Source organism: Seriola aureovittata, chromosome 18 (genome assembly GCF_021018895.1).
Source record: "Seriola aureovittata isolate HTS-2021-v1 ecotype China chromosome 18, ASM2101889v1, whole genome shotgun sequence".
Classification (NCBI taxonomy): domain Eukaryota; kingdom Metazoa; phylum Chordata; class Actinopteri; order Carangiformes; family Carangidae; genus Seriola; species Seriola aureovittata.
In genome coordinates, this window is record NC_079381.1 from 11,853,322 (window position 1) to 11,870,839 (window position 17,518).

Here is a 17,518-nt window from a genome sequence, read left to right on the forward strand (position 1 = left end):
TGCTTTTGGTGTGACCCGAGTTGTGTTTCCCTGCTGGTGTGAAGCTATAAAAACCCTTTTAAAGGCATTTAAGAGACAGAGAATGTTGGCGAAGTTATAGACTGAATTTGTTGGCGTGAAGAACCAAAGCTCTGCAGAGCCACTGTTTACCAAGAGTATTTAACTCGTATATTAGTCTAGACAACATTGCAGCAGGGACAGATATCCATAGAGTCGCTGGATTAGATTAAACAACAGAATTTCGTTCGCACTGAAGAAATCAAATTCTACCTCTCGACATTACCCAGTCGGTTTTTTTAAATTATTATTTCTTTGTTGTTGTAAAATCCCTCACCGGAATATTTCAGATGTCCATTAGATCAGCTGAACGATCTCTCCTCCATGTGTGTATTTATCTGTTTTTTAATAAAAAAAAAAGCCCTATTCGTTAAAATATTTTTACATTTATTTCTCCTCCAGAATGATGAAGACGTTTATTATTTTTTAAGGTCTGGTTTATTTTGATAGGATAGTTTCTAAACTCTAGATTTACAGGTAATTGTGGAATCCTTGAGGAAAAAAAAAATCCTAATGATTGACACATCGATCCAAACCGGTGTGTGGGCTCATACACATCCTGTAATTACCCAGCTTCCCTTTGGTGAAATGACCCCGAGACTTTCTGTTTCATCTGCATCAGCTCCTCCAGGCCTACTGTTTGCATACATTTCAAAAAAAGATCCTTTTTCGTAATTCTTTTGACAATTGTGTCAAAATAAAAGACCCATATGGATTTTTAAATTAATAAATCGCATCGTATATGCGTGGTTATTTTTTAATTTTTTCTGTCCTGCATGGCCTAAATATTTTTGCTGCGAATTCATAATGTGTTTGCAGAATTTGAATATATTAGAAAAGGTGCAAGAACGAAAGAAAAACAACTTCTTTTTAGTTGTTTATAAAAACTAGCAGTAAAATCATTAGGTTAATGAGAATTTAAACAGGAGAGCAAATGATTACACCACAAAAATTAATGAATTAAATACTATTTTACACCGTGAAATTTGAATAAATCCATGATGATCTTTTTTTTTCTCTTTTCAATCTTTATTTTTTTTCTTCCAGTGTAGAAACTGCAGAACTTGAATATAAGGTAAATCTAACTCTTCGTAATGAGACTGTTTATAAAACGGTCTCTTTGTGCGTGAGTATCTACGTTCATTATTGCCTCCACTCAGCATCAGTTGTATATTTCTAGTAGCAAATAAACGGCAATTGGGTTTTTCTTTTTCCTCTGGCAGCCGCTATACATGCCTGAGATATCAAACACACACCAGCAGAGTTTGAGTAAGTTTCTGTCCAAACTGTGTCCACCCTTCTCACGCATATGAAACTCTTTCCTCGCCCTCCCCCTTCTTTAACCAGAAGGCAGGCCAGAGAGCCGCGCAAACTTTCACTGCAGCTCTGCACAGACACCCTGCTTCTCTTTCTGTTGCGCTCTCGTCGTCTTTGCAGCCCTGCAGTCTCCCCCCTGCACCTATGAAGCCTCGGAGTAAAAGCTGCCAGCCCCTCAATTTGATTCACTTCCTGTAGTCAGACTCCTTCCCAAAAGTGGAGAGAGAGAGGGGTGGGGTGGGGGGGGGAAACGGGGAAAGGAAGAAATCTTTCTGTTCTAAATAAGGCTCTCTGAGGAGCAGCAAGCGACTCCTCGGCTCTGCACAGCTTCAAAACTTTTGTAGTGTTTTGTATGAGTGGCAGTGAGACGCATCGCGCACAGCAGTGTGTTTCAAACAGAGAAAACAGTTTTGCGCTAAAGAAAAAGCAAACCCGTGCGTCAGTTAAAGGCTGCACCAGAATCCATGTATTGTACGGATGGTACAAGTTTTGACGCCCATCGCCGACTCTTTCCCTGATACCACGCACCGAGTTTGGAGACACTACTGTACGCTGTGAGACCGCAGGGGTTCATGTACTGGAAAAATGAAGTTTTGTCCCCTCTCTCAGAGGGAAATAAGATTCTGTCCGACGGAATTCCCACGAAGCAGGTAGTAACACTTTGGAAAACATTCGTCTTAAGCTGCAACTTTGTGCGTAAATGCTTCCAATTGGAGACGCTGCCTGGGCCTTTGCTGTTTAGTTAGGACTGAATTGGCATTTTTTGTGTGTGGTGTGTTTTAGTGATTTGCGGTATAACGATGCAATAAGTGACCTCGATGTGAAATAATTTTGATTCGCCAAAAATTGTTTGTCCTCTGTCTTTTGAACGCGATCTGCTGTTGCAGTTTATCTGCAGCCCGCAGCATCGTGTGTGAGTTTTTGTTTTTGTCTCCCTGTGATGTCACAAGAATCACTGCTTGTGCACTGGGATCAGCTGCACGCGCCAGCCGCTGTGAAGAGGCACGCGCGCCTCTCTGTTATGAATAGCGTGATTTGCGGTCCGCGAGCCTCTCGAGCGCTGCCAATTCGCCTGAGAAGAATTAGATTTTAATTACAGCCATTAAAAATCAAATTTGCAATTCTTTGGGTGACCCGTTGCCTTTTTCTGATTGACAGTTGAAATTGACACTCCGAGTCCCTCTTATCCACAGCGTTTCAAGCTATTTGTAATTACAGGTAGTTTTTTTTTCTCCCCCCTCCACTCTCGTGTCCTGGATTGCGAGGAAAATACTATTATTCTGAGAGGCATGGGTTAAGGGCAGGGAAAAATCAATCCAAATTGAAATAGCTTCATTAAAATGTGCCTTTTGTTGCGGGGGCCCCTTTTAACAGTTTTAACCGGGGTTTATTGTCAGAACTACTTTATATAGGAGTAGCCTTGAAGAGCTGCAAATGTCTCCCGAGGATTTCTCAGCTGAAGATGAGACGGGAGAAGTGATGAAGACTTGCCGTTTACTGACCGTTGTCTTGTAGGTGATCTCTACGGAGCATCAGAGTACACAGGGAGCCTCGCGCTGCAGTGTGGACTCGAAACACGCGCCAATGGTGAGAGCTTTTATTGCCTATTTATGCTTTGACATTTTATGGCTCATTCAGTGCGCGCAGTAGAAACCAGCGTGGCCCCGTGCGCATCCATGAAATGTGGACATTTAGTTAGGATTGGTGTAAATGATCATTTTGAATGTGTGAATTAATGCACGCACTGCTGTGATGAAAATGGCGACATGTGCACGCTGGCACTGTGGGGATGAGGATCGGGTCTGTGTGTTACTGAGCTGTGCCGATGCCCTCTTGCAGTCTCAATCGGACGGAGAATCCCAGAGGTCCAACATGGAGCGGGAGGACACTCGCTCGTCCCCGAGCACTCCGTCCACCCCCTCCGTGTGCTCGCCGACCTCCACCACCAGCTCGGTGCCTTCCACCGGGAAGAACATGTGCGCCAGCTGCGGTCTGGAGATCCTCGACAGATACTTGCTGAAGGTGAGAGGCCGACCATAACAGCCTGAAACTACCCATCTAAACAGGCTAAACATTATATTCTTCTGGGGGCGTGTTGTTTATTTGTTTACCCTTTTTTTTACGGTGGTATTAACATAAACAGACAGCTAATAACTACACAACACGCTCAGGAGCGAGCGAAGGAGGGCGCCGTGTTGACCCTGGTCCTGTTTTGGTTTGGACAGGCCTGCTGTGTTTTTACGCTGATGTTCAGGAATGAACAGAAAGCCTGGACAACTTAAAGCTTTCTCACTGTTGGAACATGAAAACAAAGAAAAAATAAAACTACAAAACTGAAGAGGAAAGAAATTCTCCAATCATGACTGTAGCTTTAATATGAACAAATCGCAGCCTATGTAAAAGGAACTGATATAGGCTGTATTATAATTCAGTTTTATCTAATGTTATAATTATTTTATAGTTGTGAGAAGAACAAAAACAAAATACTGAAATCCTCAGAGAAGCTGTGTATAAATTTAACTGATGTTATCGCCGCAGTAAACATTTTCGGAAACAAAGTTAAAGCGACAGACGGGGTTTGTGAGACCGCAGACACAACAGGGATGTTTTGGTTTTTACTGTTTCTGCCTCAGTCTCAATATGTCCCGTCTTGTCGCGTGCGCTCACGTGCTTATCAGTCTTTACTCGCGCGCGGATAGGTGTGTTTGTCAGGAAGTGTGAGGATCATTAGTCTATTATCTGACTCTCAGCCTGCAACACAGATAACACAGGGGTAATATTGTTAAGACCAGAAATTTTATTCAAATATCTAAGTGCAGGCAAAATAAATATTTAGGCTACATAAAAAATAATTCTCAAGATGAAATAAATAACACTGAAAATAATTGATTTTTGTTGTATCAAAGGCTAGGCCTATTAATATAATATCTGTAGCTATATTCTCTGTTACAATGTGTTTTTTAAATACAGCTGAAAAACTGAAAATATTTTGGTAAGTAATTTACAAAATCTAAATAAATAAAAAAACTGATAAAATTGTCAATATCTAATCTTACATAATAGCCTACGTTATCTAATCTCTTGTATATGCTAACACTTAGGCCTATTTATTAATTTTTTGTCTTAAATGTAAATGTACCCTATGTAAGTAAATTCATACAAATCTAGAAAAATATCATCATTATCATAAATTCTAAATTTTGGTAGAAGAGACTGCCATAATTATTATAAGCATTTGCATGCATTCATAAGCAGTTTACTGAGCAGCATAATGGTCAAAAGCTGCGTTTTTAACAAATCATATTCTAAAATGAACAGAGCACACACATGTGCCGTGACTTTGTTTACGCAGTCTGGACCTTTTCTAACTGTTCATTTTACAGGAAAGCCCTCCTGCTTCTCGCCTTAAATTATTAGACTAATTTTAATTTTCATGTAAAATCTTTTGAAAATGGACATTAAGCTGGCTTTGCTATCTGTAAAACTTCAAAATGATTTCAGTAATTTCCTCAGTCATTTCTACAGATTGGTCTCTTGTTTTCCACCACACCTGACCATTATTATTTACTACTGTTTTTTTTTTTCTTCATTTTGTTGAAATAATTGCTGTTAAATCAAAAATATTTCACTCAGTGCCAGAAAGCGTTGGTAAGGCCTAAGTAAATTGCTTTTGTTAGGGATCTATATTTCTCAATATAACAATAAGATAATATAGGTTGGTATACAAGCAATAGCCTACATGTGTTTCAACAGCAATGTTAGTCATTACTTACGGAAAATGTACTACAGTAGAACGGAAATATTGTTAGTGTGAATCACACAAAACAGGCTGATTAAAAGTCCCTGATAATGATACATCGTAGATAAATTGGAGGATCCATATAATGACTGTAAACCCATTATTGAGCATCACTTTAAAGAAATATTTTGGTTGTATTTTCCAGGTAATAAAACTTACCTGTAACAAGTATTATTACGTCTATATAAAGAGGATTATTTTTTATTAACCTCACTGGGAAATCGAAGATGAGATCATAACTGAGTGGCAGATGCGCGTGTGCTTTTTCTATTGGAATAACGTATATATCCAAAAACTTCACAGTGTGACGAAGTCATTACTCAGCAACATCGTGAGACCTCATCAGTGTGTGTCTGACACGCTCGGTATCTCTTTGCAGGTGAACAACCTGATCTGGCACGTGCGCTGTCTGGAGTGCTCGGTCTGCAGGACGTCACTACGTCAGCACAGCAGCTGCTACATCAAAAACAAAGAGATCTTCTGTAAAATGGATTATTTCAGGTAGGGTAAGTTTATGACCGTGTTTTCAAAATACCACGTCCACCACTCTGCCAACACAGGACTCTCTGCCCTCTGCATCTCTCTCTCTCTCTCTCTCTCTCTCTCTCTCTCTCTCTCACACACACACACACACACACACACACACACACACACACACAGACAGTCTTATCCTTTGAGATGGATGCGGGTTGCCTCACGTGTTCTTGAAAGACCTTTTCAAAAACTGAAAGTCTGTAACAAAATAAAAGCCTCTACCTACAGCGAATAGCTGAAAGATCCACCGTTTTATTATGGCTATAGCCAAAACACACACACACACACAACACACACACACACACACACACACACTAGGCTAAGAAATGTTTGGCCCACGTCTAATTAAGGAAAATGGCCTTAAAAGGCGTACAATGAAGCATAATGTAATGATTTTTGGAGGCTCTGTGGGGTTATGGCCTGTTCTGTGAGGAAGATGATTTCGACTAAGTTTTCACCAACTTCTACTGCTCAAATCACATCAGATTTTAAGCGGCGTATTAAAATACTTCAGATTACTTTACTGATAAATTTCCCGTGGACCATGTCAGATCAGACAGACTCTGGATCTGGGCTTTTATTCATTTGGCCTCTACTGCACGAGGCTACTTTTTCCCTGTGTTCTTGTGCGCTAAAGAAACGGTAGTGCACTCACACTCTCATCACACACACACGTGCCACGAAGCGTGCAGTAGCTGTCTGATCACCTCCAGAGGGGCACGTGAAACAAACGGAAATCACCGGAAATGCTAGTTTCAGTGTGTGGCTGTCCAATTTAGTATCGGTTCATTTACTCAAACAGAGCGTTAACTGCAACGAAAAATAAACAACACCGAGAGAAATATATTTCTATTCTGTTCTATTTCATCTCTATAGAGCTGCATGTCACATCCGTGTTGTTTCTTTTCAGAGAATCAAACAAAGCAATAATAATAACATTGATTTTATCTTCATGCTCTAGTGCAATCTATCTATTTCTATTATTTGCAATACATTTACACTAACATAGGTGATGGCTGCGGGGAAAAAAACTCAGACTTGTATAAATGTATATGCTATTATATGCACTTTGCTCAACATACTTTTTTTCATGCAAACTAGAGATGTAAAGGTCGACATATAGAGCAAGCAGACACACACAAACACACACACACACTTAGGGAAGAATGCAGTGTGTTGTTAGTTTTTCATCCTGAGAAATACTCTGGTGTGTGTGTTACAGTTATGGCTGCTGAGAGAGGGAGAGAGAGACTATGTTGAGCTATTCTATTTTAAGGATGAATTTACCATCACTTATATAAGATATATTATGTACTTGTGTTTGCGTGCTGCAGAGGAGGAATGAGGCTTTACTCATAGATTTTGTATTTTTAATTTTTTTTACCATGTGTGCGGATTCAGTTTTGTGTGCACTGAAGATATGAAAGTATATATATATGTGTGTGTGTGTGTGTGTGTGTGTGTGGTATCTGAGGTTAAATGGGGTTCACACACCAGCAACAGCATTTAAAAAATTTGTTCAGTAGCCTGGAGCTGGTGTGTGTATATTGTATGGACACACATGCCCATTTGTGCTTATCACTCTGTGTGTGTGTGTGTGTGTGTGTGTGTGTGTGTGTGTGTGTGTGTATGTGTATGTGTGCACGTGTATGTGCTTCTAACTGTGAGTGATCTTTGGTGTTTCTCTGATGGAAACCTGACACCAAGCCGCTGCTCTGAGGTTTATAATCACCAGCAATTAGTTGTCCTCCACCCCAGACCCTCAGGCCTCCGGACCAGCAATTAGATCGCCCCGAGTGCCTGGTCAGCATGTTTCTGATCTGAATGTGACTCCTATCCAAAGTAAAAAAAAAAAAAAGTACACACACACACACACACACCCACTAAGAGATATATGTGCACACTTAAACATGGTTACACACATCTAAATATGAAAACATGAATATGGAACATTCACATACACGTATTAGCAAGAATATACTGTACACATTGCCTCCTTTTACAGCTTTTAAAGACTGCACACACACAACCACACACATACAAACATACACCGAGATATCTGTTTATTTATGCTTGTTCAGCAGCTGCCAATCATTTTGCTCATTTCTATACAAAATGGAGATTTCTGTTTTTGCTCTGCCAGATCATGATAATATTTTACCTGACCCGTCTCAATTTCAAAGTTCCTTCCGCCCTCACCACTGCTCTGCGGACTGTGAGCCGTTATTAAACATGCAGAGTGGACTTTAAATATGTCAGAGCATTAGAGCTCCAAAAATGGTAATGAGTGGTTAAGATGTAGCTGTCAGTGGGTCACATATTATATTCTCATCAGGGAAGTCTGCACTGTAATTATATGAAATACAGTAATTGTGATTAAAAAGCATGTCTGCATATGGAAGTATTAAATGTATTCCCTCTTATGTTGACTCATCAGTATAAGGATTTAAAGTTCACCATGAATTTCCAAGCAATTGCTGTATATTAAAGACACACTACAGGTTACACAAATTCACACAGCAATTTATGGTCAGAATTTAGTTAAAAACCAGAATCTCTCTCACACAAAGGTTTGATAATATAAAAATTATTATGACATAGAAATGTAATTTACAAAAACAACAAAACAGCATGTAAAATTTGCAGAGACTACAAAACACGTAGAGACTCCGGCTACCTAAAGCTAGCCAGTGAGCCATAGCAAGCCTTAGCTAAAGCTATTTTACCCCCACTTTTCTACCTGTTTTCTATAAGTGTAATCGTAATTGCAACTGTAGCATAAATTTTATGTTCCACAACTCAGTAAATGAGTTTGTTATTAAATGTAATAATAATGGATAACAAAAAGTAGCACCAGATAAAAGGGTCCCGTCCTGGTGTAGTTAAGCCCCATTAAGTTACAAATTTAAATCTGTAGAGTAATTATTTGTTCAAATGGACAAGAAAACTTATATCTTTCACACAACTCGACAAAGTCACCTTCAAACTTCAAATCCTTTTTTTCCCCAACTTCCCTGGTTGTGTAGTTCCTGCTCTCTGTCTTGTACTTAGTTGCTTTTTGTTAAATACTTTTTTGATTTTTTGATTAATTGAATGAGCTACAGTCGACATTGCATACGTTAAAACTTTCACCAACCTTTCTGTCGCACAACTATACACTATCAGCAGTGTAAAGTGACTCCAAAGATAGGTATGAGAAACGTAGTAATAATACATTTGATTTGACAGTCTGGATACTCTGTAGGTCAAATAATTAGACTTTTTTCAATTGAAGTGCTGCATCTCCTACTCAGTATGGTTGCAATCTGCAGACAAAATTCCTCATTTGCATAATAATATTTGTAGGTTTAGATTAGACTTCCTTGGAAGTCACTTTGGAAAATGAGAAATGATTAAAAAAAAATGTTGCAGTGACAGAGAAGCTTTGCTGCAGGGCCGAGGCCTGTACAATGGTTACTTCTGTAAATATAAACTGTAATCTGGGTTTAGGCCAGATTCAAACTAAGTTAAACACCAGTGCGAGTCCAGATCCTCTGGGCTGGTTTCAAACCTCTGGAGATATTTCCTCATCTGTGTCAGCCTATCATCTGGCTTTGGACTGACAGCTGCTTTAATGGGGCGTAATAGCAGGAAATCAGAGAGGGTTTCCCTCCATATATGTGTGTGTGTGTGTGTGTGTGTGTGTGTGTGTGTTTGGGGGGGGGGGTGTATTTCAGGATAGCGAGCGCAGGACAGAGCCCGTGCTATGCCTTTCAAACCCATGTCAGGCCTCAGGGGCTTGCTTTCATACACACACACACGCAAACCATGTCTTTATCAGCCTCCTCCCCTGACCCCCCCCACCCCCCACCCCCTTAGCCTCCCAGCACCCCTCCCTCGGGTTGCTGCTTAGAAAAACTCATCCTTGGCCGTGAGCTGCAGGCCACACAGGAAGTTGCATTGCTGCACTAATCAGGGGCACCCTGGGATACTGACACTGTAACCAGAGTCCATGTATGTAGGGAACTTTGTGGGTGAGATGTGTGCACGAGTGCATGTGTACGTATACCTTTTCATGTATGTGTGTGTGTGTGTGTGTGTGTGTGTGTGTGTGTGTCTTCATTGTAATAATAATTATTCATCAACCTACCTCAGGTTAGCTGATTAGGTCTCCATAGCAACAAGATGAGTAACCTGTAACAGAGAGAGAGAGTACGTTTTTATTAGGAAATGAATCAGCTACAATTACAATAACACATCTGTCACACAATGTTACACATTAAATAAAGAGCTCAAAGCATTTCAATAGATTATTTGTTTTTAAACCAGAATGGATTTCAAAAAGAAAATTGCCTTTATTCACAGTTACTGCAGTGCATTTTTACCAGCTCAAAGAACAGTGAATAGAAATGTCAAGGTTTCTTTTAGTCAGGGTTAATATTTTAAAGCCTGATAATAAGTTAAATCTGTTAAAAGAAGTTGTCTGTAAAGTATTTAGATCACTTTCCCGTCTTAGATATCCATACTACAGGCCTAACATGAACCTCGTGCCTTTAAACCGCACAGTCGAGCAAGAACTCTCTCAGGACAAATCTAATAGAGATTAGTGTATTCTCACAGCACATCAGGAATAATCCAAAAAACGTGTACCTCCTCAAGCCCCTCTCTCAGCAGCAGGTGAATTACTGTACAAAAAAAGAGTAAAGATTAGAGGAAAGATGGGGAGTAAATAGGAGAGGTCTGGGGCAAAAGGGAGTTTTGCGGTGTAGGATTTTCCCTCTTGTGAGTGATATGGGGGCTGTTAGGATTGACCTTGCTACAAAATAAACACCAGGTTTTTGGTACAAAGACAAAATGAGATTTTAAAAAAAGACATAGTAGGAGGAGGGAGGGGCCTGAGGAGAGGAAGATGGAGGTGGAGGGGGTTAAAACAAGAGATGATTTGCAGCTTTTCTGGGTTCTGTCTCGGAGCATGAAACTGACAAGCTGTCATGCTAGATTAGCCGCAATGTTCCACAATATTTTCCTCTTTACTGTAGAACCAGGCTGGAATTCTCCATAACAATCTGAAATGATACGTACATAATGTACAGGAAGCCATGGAGTCGATTTGTCTCCGGAGTGGCTTTATCGGGTTATAGGAGCTTTTTTTTGGTTAAGTTGCACATATCTGTGACAACTTAAGCCCTCTGTAAGTGTAATGCTGGCCAATTTCATTTCAAGGTCACCACGAAGACTTTTTGTCTCTCTGCTTTAATGTTGAAGTGAAGTTGATGACCTGTTTTAATGGACATTGTCTCGCTCATTCAATATAGTTTATTGAACCCTGTAAGACAGACAGATGCAGAGTCAGACAGATATGGGGCAGATCCTCAAACAGTAGGCATTTAATAATGACCAAAATATATTCCCTACCATACTACAAGCATGAAAATGAAACCTCTGGCCAACAAGCTCACAAACATAAGGAGGGCCATGAGCTTGTGAGATGTCAGGGCTATAGTATGCTTTCATTCCAGATAGAGTGGATTTGAGTGCACTGATGCGCTGCCAAACCCACTCACTTGGCAACCCTTGTGCTCTCCTGTACCCCCGTCATCCTGCTCCTTCCCTGCCATCGACGCTCTTTACTTTGCTATATCCCTCAGCACTACAACTCTCTGCCTCAGCCACTTACCACCTCTCTCCTCATCTACTCTTCTCATCCTGATCTGTGCCCTCACCAGTTCTTGCCTCCTCCATAGCGTTAAACTACTGGCTGCTCGTCTGAATTATGCTGATGTTCGGGATAGTGTGTTTTTGTGTTTTTCTCTTTATCGCTCTGTTGCTTTAAGGCGGCATAAAGAAGCAATTGCAACATATATTAGTATAATTATCAGAAAAAAATTGAGTCAGCCATTAGTTTTTGATTTCTGGGTCATTGCCTGTTCATGAAAATGCTTTCAATTTGAGCTGAAACCAGATGTAAATATATATAATGCTGGCTGTACAATTTGTGCCTGTTTATGCTTCTTGCCCCCAGTTTTACCCCTGAGGCAGCACTTTCTCAGACTGCTTACAAATCCTGCCTCTTTCACCAGAACTGGCAGCTGCTGACCCCAACAATGGCTCTTAGCCTAACCATAACCACGTCAAAACCAAAACGTTTTACACTCATTAAAGCCATAATGTGCTCTTTGAATGACAGGTTTGATGACTTTTGATTTTTGTATAAAACAGGAAATTGGTATGATGTTTCAGTTGCATGAAGGTAGAGGTTTTTCAGATAGTTCACAGTGCCAGCAGCTGCTCAGTGAACCCTGTCTCAATAAATAGATAGTTTTGGTGATCAACAACTTAAATAAAAAGACCAAACCTAACAGAGTATTGTCTGTGTAGCCAGAGCTTTATATAGCTTATTCCTCTGTGCTATAGAGCTCCACTGTTGTCCAGAAACGATTAAAAAGACATTAGTGAGTCACACTGTTGCACGTGTTGTTTCATTACACTGAACATGGGCACTGTAGTTTATTTGGAGTCAATTCTACGTAGACTGTCCTGCTAATGTAAATACTTCTTAGAGCACCAAATGTGTATTAATCCACAGCTGTAAATAGTCCGTGACAAATGCACTATTTTTTCATGTTAGAGTAACGTTTGTCTACAAAACCTCCAAGAACTACAAGGCCCTGCTGTTTCAGGAAATTATTCATCTTTTTTTTTTAAGAAAAATGAAACTATTTATGACCCATTTTTAAAGATTTTGGCTGTGTGCCACAGGCAGGGAGGGAAGTCAAAAAATATAGGGGGAGGTACGCATTAGTGGGTTTGTTCTTTTCATAGGATTGGTGGACAGTAAGAAAAATGACAGAACATGAATGTTAGTGTAATTAAATCCATGGCAGCCTTCAGTTCCACTCTGCCCTTATGCTCTTTCACCCTTGTATTTGTCTCATTCTGTCCACAGTCACATTTACCGCAATTTAAATATTTCCAACGAGCGGAGCATGTTTATTTCAGACATTAATATCTTGTTTCGAGCTGACCCAACAACTTGATATCCTAGCCGTTCCCTGCCTAACCTCTCTCTCTAACTTTCTGTTCATTTATCTCTCATCTTCTCCCTCTCTGTGCCCCTCAACCTCCCACCCACCCCCACCCACCCAGAACAGTAGGTCAGGTGGTTTTAGTTTATATGCCGCCTGATCTCACTGTTGCTATCAGTTACAGCGGGGCGATCGAGAGTGATGTCATCCAAGTCTTTCTTCATCTTCCACTGTGTGTAAAACCACCCTGGCTTACGTGTGTGTTGGTTTGTTCCCTGGTGTGTGTGTGTGTGTGTGTGTGTGTGTTTGTGTGGGAGCATGTGTACATGTCAGGGTCTTCATGCATCAGCCAGGAAATTGCAGGTGTTGGTTTGTTTGCATTCAAGGCTCAGCTTGCAGCCGCAGTCAGGAGTCTTTTCTGAAGGCCACATCCTCCTCCAAGGTTTCTTCCTTAAACCCTTTGAGTTCTGCCAAAACGTCAAGTTTAAAAACTCTCATTTACAACTCCAGCTTTCTTGTCAAAGAAAAGAATGTCTGTACATGTTTAATTCTGTGTGTGTACTATCTGGAAATGACCCTGAGATAAGATTTATATGATCATCCACTGCTGCAATTTTCTCTCCCGAGATGTTGCTTTTACCCTATCGACAAACCAATAATTCCTCATTCTGTTTCTCTCTGCTGCTTCTCTTGTGTCTCTTTTTCTCTCCCTCACAGTAGGTTTGGTACTAAGTGTGCCCGCTGTGGGCGGCAGATATACGCCAGCGACTGGGTGCGGCGCGCAAGGGGAAACGCATACCACTTGGCATGTTTTGCGTGCTACTCATGTAAGAGGCAGCTGTCCACGGGAGAGGAGTTTGGTTTGGTGGAGGAGAAGGTCCTGTGTAGGATTCACTACGACACCATGGTGGAGAACCTCAAACGAGCGGCTGAGAGTGGTGAGTAGTAGACGTTGTGGCAAAATTTACTGCAATTCTTCTCAGTGGTTGTCCAGAAGGTTGCTCAAAAATCTCCTCCTGGAGCAGGATTTATCCAGATTTGTGCATTTTAATATATTTCACATTATTTTCTCAGTACATCCATTAAATATTAAATTCTATAATGTCTTATTTCTTGTATTAACTTAAATTAATATTTATATTATTGGTTTATATTATAGCTGGTCTGTTTATTCCTGATTTCTCAGTGGTTCTGATGGATACCCACAGGATTAGCAGGTCATGTTACAAGAACTCAGGACTAGACTGTTTCTCAAAAGTGGATCCCAAATTAGACAAAAAAATACTGAGGTCGCTTTATGATACAGTGTCTCAGTCCTATGTTTTAAATATGTTTCATGGGACATCTCTGGCTGCTTTAAATGGAAATACAACTAATCTGACTTGCATATCACATTACTGTCTTGTGTTTTTCAGGCAATGGTATCACGTTAGAAGGAGCAGTTCCAACAGAACAAGACAGTCAACCCAAACCGGCTAAAAGAGCACGGACATCCTTCACTGCAGAACAGCTACAGGTCAGACACACAAGAAGTGTTTCTGATACAATTAGCAGCTTATTTTGCAAATTTGAATTACACTGTTTTATTACATTAACCCTAAATACAGTATTTCATGCTGTCTTTCAAACACGGATTTCAGCAGAATTTTGATTTGATGCTAATGTTTTGTCTCAATGTGCAGATCATGCAGGCTCAGTTTGCCCAGGACAATAACCCAGATGCCCAGACACTACAGAAACTAGCCGACATGACGGGCCTCAGCAGGAGAGTTATACAGGTCAGTTCGAAGACATCCACACATATGTTATAGTTTGGTTGTAGCTAAATGTATTGAAATAGAATATGAAAAGACTTACATTCTTGATCCAGCCATGAGAAAAGATCAGGTTATGTTAGCTGTCAATATGTTACAGTAATATGTTCATGTATGTACATTCATATTAATATATTTACATGTGCAGAGTTTTGCATTTGCATTTTGTCATTTATGATTTTTAAAAACACAAAATAACTCAAGATATTCTATTAAAGAATATAGCTACATGATGTCTGGTTACATTGCGTCTTCATAGGTGTGGTTTCAAAACTGCAGAGCAAGACACAAAAAGCACACGCCCCAGCACAGTGGGGCTCCGCAAGGTCATCCCCAGTCCAGGATACCCTCGTCCCTGCCCGATGAGCTGCATTACTCCCCCTTCGGCAGTCCTGAGCGTGCGCGCATGGTGGCCCTTCACGGGTACATTGACAGTGAGTTGTACTTTTTTACAGTTTGGTGAATAAGCACATAAAGATTTCAGCTTCATATTTAATGACTATTGGCTGCTTTTTTATAGCAGAGTCTTCTTTATTTAGCTGTTTTTAACTCTTTTTTATGTGTTTCCTGTATGTTCTCCAGGTCATCCCTTCTCTGTGCTGACTTCTCAGAGTCTCCCTCACCAGGCCATGTCGCTGCCCCAGCTCCCCCTCAGCCGCTAGCACTCCACTATGAACCTTATGACCCCTAACCTCCGGACCCTAACCCTTGATCTCCCATCAGTGACGTCTACCGACCTGACCTGGAGGTCAAGCAGGAGTCAGCCTGGAGAAAAGACAAATCTTACAGGAGCTCTGCCCACTTGGAAACAGAAAAAGAAATGTTTTTTTTTTTTTTTGGTTGGTTTTTTTTTCTCTCCGAGGACATGAATATCCCACCTGCATCCAGTCTGACAAAATGATCATGAAGCATTTATCATTAGCAGGAACTCACAGACTATATTTTACACCGCCAAAAGGACCCATTTTGCTTCAAGTGTACAGCATCCTCCACTTTACTCATCCACCCTCTGACTTAAAGGTGGAGGGAGTTGTAAAGGGATGAGACTGATCAGGGAAGCAGGACTGAAGCCTCTCGAGTGCTGTCAGAAAACTGAAGATAAACAAAAAGGGGAAAATTTAAGGGGGGACTGTCGTTGTGGCCCAAGGGCCAGACACACACAGTACACCACATTAGAGGTAAGACTCCTCCCTCTTTTCTCTCTAAGCAACCATGAAGGAAAGCTAAACGTAAACAAAATATGTTGAAATATGTCCTTTAGGAATGACATAGTGACTTTATGACATCTCAAAAAACAGAAACTTCCCAGCTACATTTTTGGTAAATTTTCCACTGAAATGACGTGTAGAATTAGATTTTTTGTTAAAAGATGAAAACATTGTGTGCCTTATCTTTTCCATTATTAAAAGAAACAGTAGTTGTTTACAGCAGTTAAATTCTAGCCTGTAATTCATCACTAAAAAGAGATTTGGACTTTTTTTTTTATTTGCATGTGTAGGAGAAATTATAAGAATTTCCATTGGAATCTTCCATTTGTAGAAAATCACAAATGTATTGTAGCATGTTCACTGCTTATCATGAAGGAAAACCACAAAGCACAATGTCTGGGGTTGCGTATTGGTAAATCATGGCTGTAAGATTAGAGGCAGGAGCTAACAGATTTCAAGATCCACAATCCTGTTACATTTCTTCAAACTGACATAGAAACAGAGGGAAGTCTGACATGAGAATACTTGTCAAACTACACATTCCTACAAAACGTGTTACATATTTTCAGATTTCCAAACAGGTGCATTGTCACTAATTTATGATTTTTAAGTTGTTCGTTCAGCCTCTGTGTGCATGTGTCTTTCGTACAAGGAGGGAAATGGAGTATTGGTACAAAATGGACAATATAAAACAGACTGGGTTGTACATAGTAAGATGTGTGTGTGTGTGTGTGTGTGTGTGTGTGTGTGTGTGTGTGTGTGTGTGTGTGTGTGTGTGTGTGTGTGTGTGTGTATGGGTGTATGTGTGTGTGTGTGTGTGTGTGTGTGTGTGTGTGTGTGTGTGTGGGTGTATGTGTGTGGGTGTGTGTGTGTGTGTATTGGCAGTTGTAGAGAGTGTGCATCTGTATTTTAGTGCCATGGCCAATGTGTGAAGAACAGGATCCAACAAGACCTCAATGTCCTTGTATTTATTGAGATGGTAAATCCCTGTAAAGCACTTTTCCCCCCTCTGAAAATGTTTTGTTTTGTTAAAAAAACATGAAATGAAACAAAAAGTTTATTTGATAGACTGTGCATCATAAATGTTTTGTGTACTAAACTGCAATAAAATAGAATGTGATATTTTTGTGGTTTTTGGATCATTTCTGAGGATGAATTAGTAAAAGCAATATTTCCCTTTTATTTTCCCAAATATATGGCACAAATCAAAGAAAGTTGGGTACAATAATTAAAAGGATTTTTAAATGGCAAAAAATACAAATAAAATCAATACGTATAAAGTAACTGTATCTTCAATGTGTTTTTTTTAATTAAGCATGATGTTCTACTGTGATTGTGATTGTGGCTGGGGTGCATGTTTAGTTCTTTGGTTGCGGGCACATGCATGTATTTTCCCTTTATTTTGTGGATAATTGTGTGCATCCTGGTGTGTGTGTGTGTGTGTGTGTGGATGCGTGCATTTTTTGTGTATGTAGTGTGTATTTGTCATTAAGCTGGAAGGGTGCATAATGGGAAAGATTCTCTTTGTACAAAAGACTGCTGCCTTTAAAAGACTCAATGTGTTATTAATTTCATTTATTGATGTTATTTTTAATTTTTAACAAAAGCTAAAGTTGTTTAGGATGAGGCGCATTCGTAATACAACAGATTATCTACTAAAAACAGTTCATGGTGCTAATATTTTAAAGAGTTTGGTTTTTAATGAATGCATGATCCTCACTCTGCAGACCTGTGCACTTTTATCATTACCTGCACATTAGCATTAGACATTATTTGGAATATTTA

At 40.0% G+C, this 17,518-nt stretch overlaps 2 protein-coding genes across 3 annotated transcripts in view; one reads left to right on the plus strand and one right to left on the minus strand.

The window, feature by feature from the left end:
• Positions 1-17,518, minus strand: part of morn5 (MORN repeat containing 5) — a 47,362-nt gene that overhangs the window by 18,582 nt on the left and 11,262 nt on the right. Inside the window, exon 5 of the mRNA XM_056402814.1 lies at positions 9,837-9,880. Coding sequence (XP_056258789.1) covers positions 9,843-9,880 — 38 coding nt within the window. The 3' untranslated portion in view covers positions 9,837-9,842. The remainder of the gene's footprint in view (positions 1-9,836; positions 9,881-17,518) is intronic.
• Positions 1,242-16,855, plus strand: lhx6a (LIM homeobox 6a). Of its 2 annotated transcripts, none has more exons than XR_008830245.1 (9): positions 1,242-2,024; positions 2,890-2,961; positions 3,214-3,396; positions 5,553-5,674; positions 13,429-13,649; positions 14,127-14,227; positions 14,394-14,489; positions 14,805-14,959; positions 15,108-16,855. XR_008830245.1 is itself a non-coding variant. In XM_056402808.1 (9 exons), exons 1-9 carry the CDS (start codon positions 1,947-1,949, stop codon positions 15,185-15,187), a joined length of 1,128 nt encoding a protein of 375 aa, XP_056258783.1. In that variant the 5' UTR covers positions 1,245-1,946; the 3' UTR covers positions 15,188-16,855. The 2 variants fall into 2 exon arrangements, 1 of the variants encoding a protein (XP_056258783.1); XM_056402808.1 differs by having other exon boundaries at positions 1,245-2,024; positions 14,785-14,959.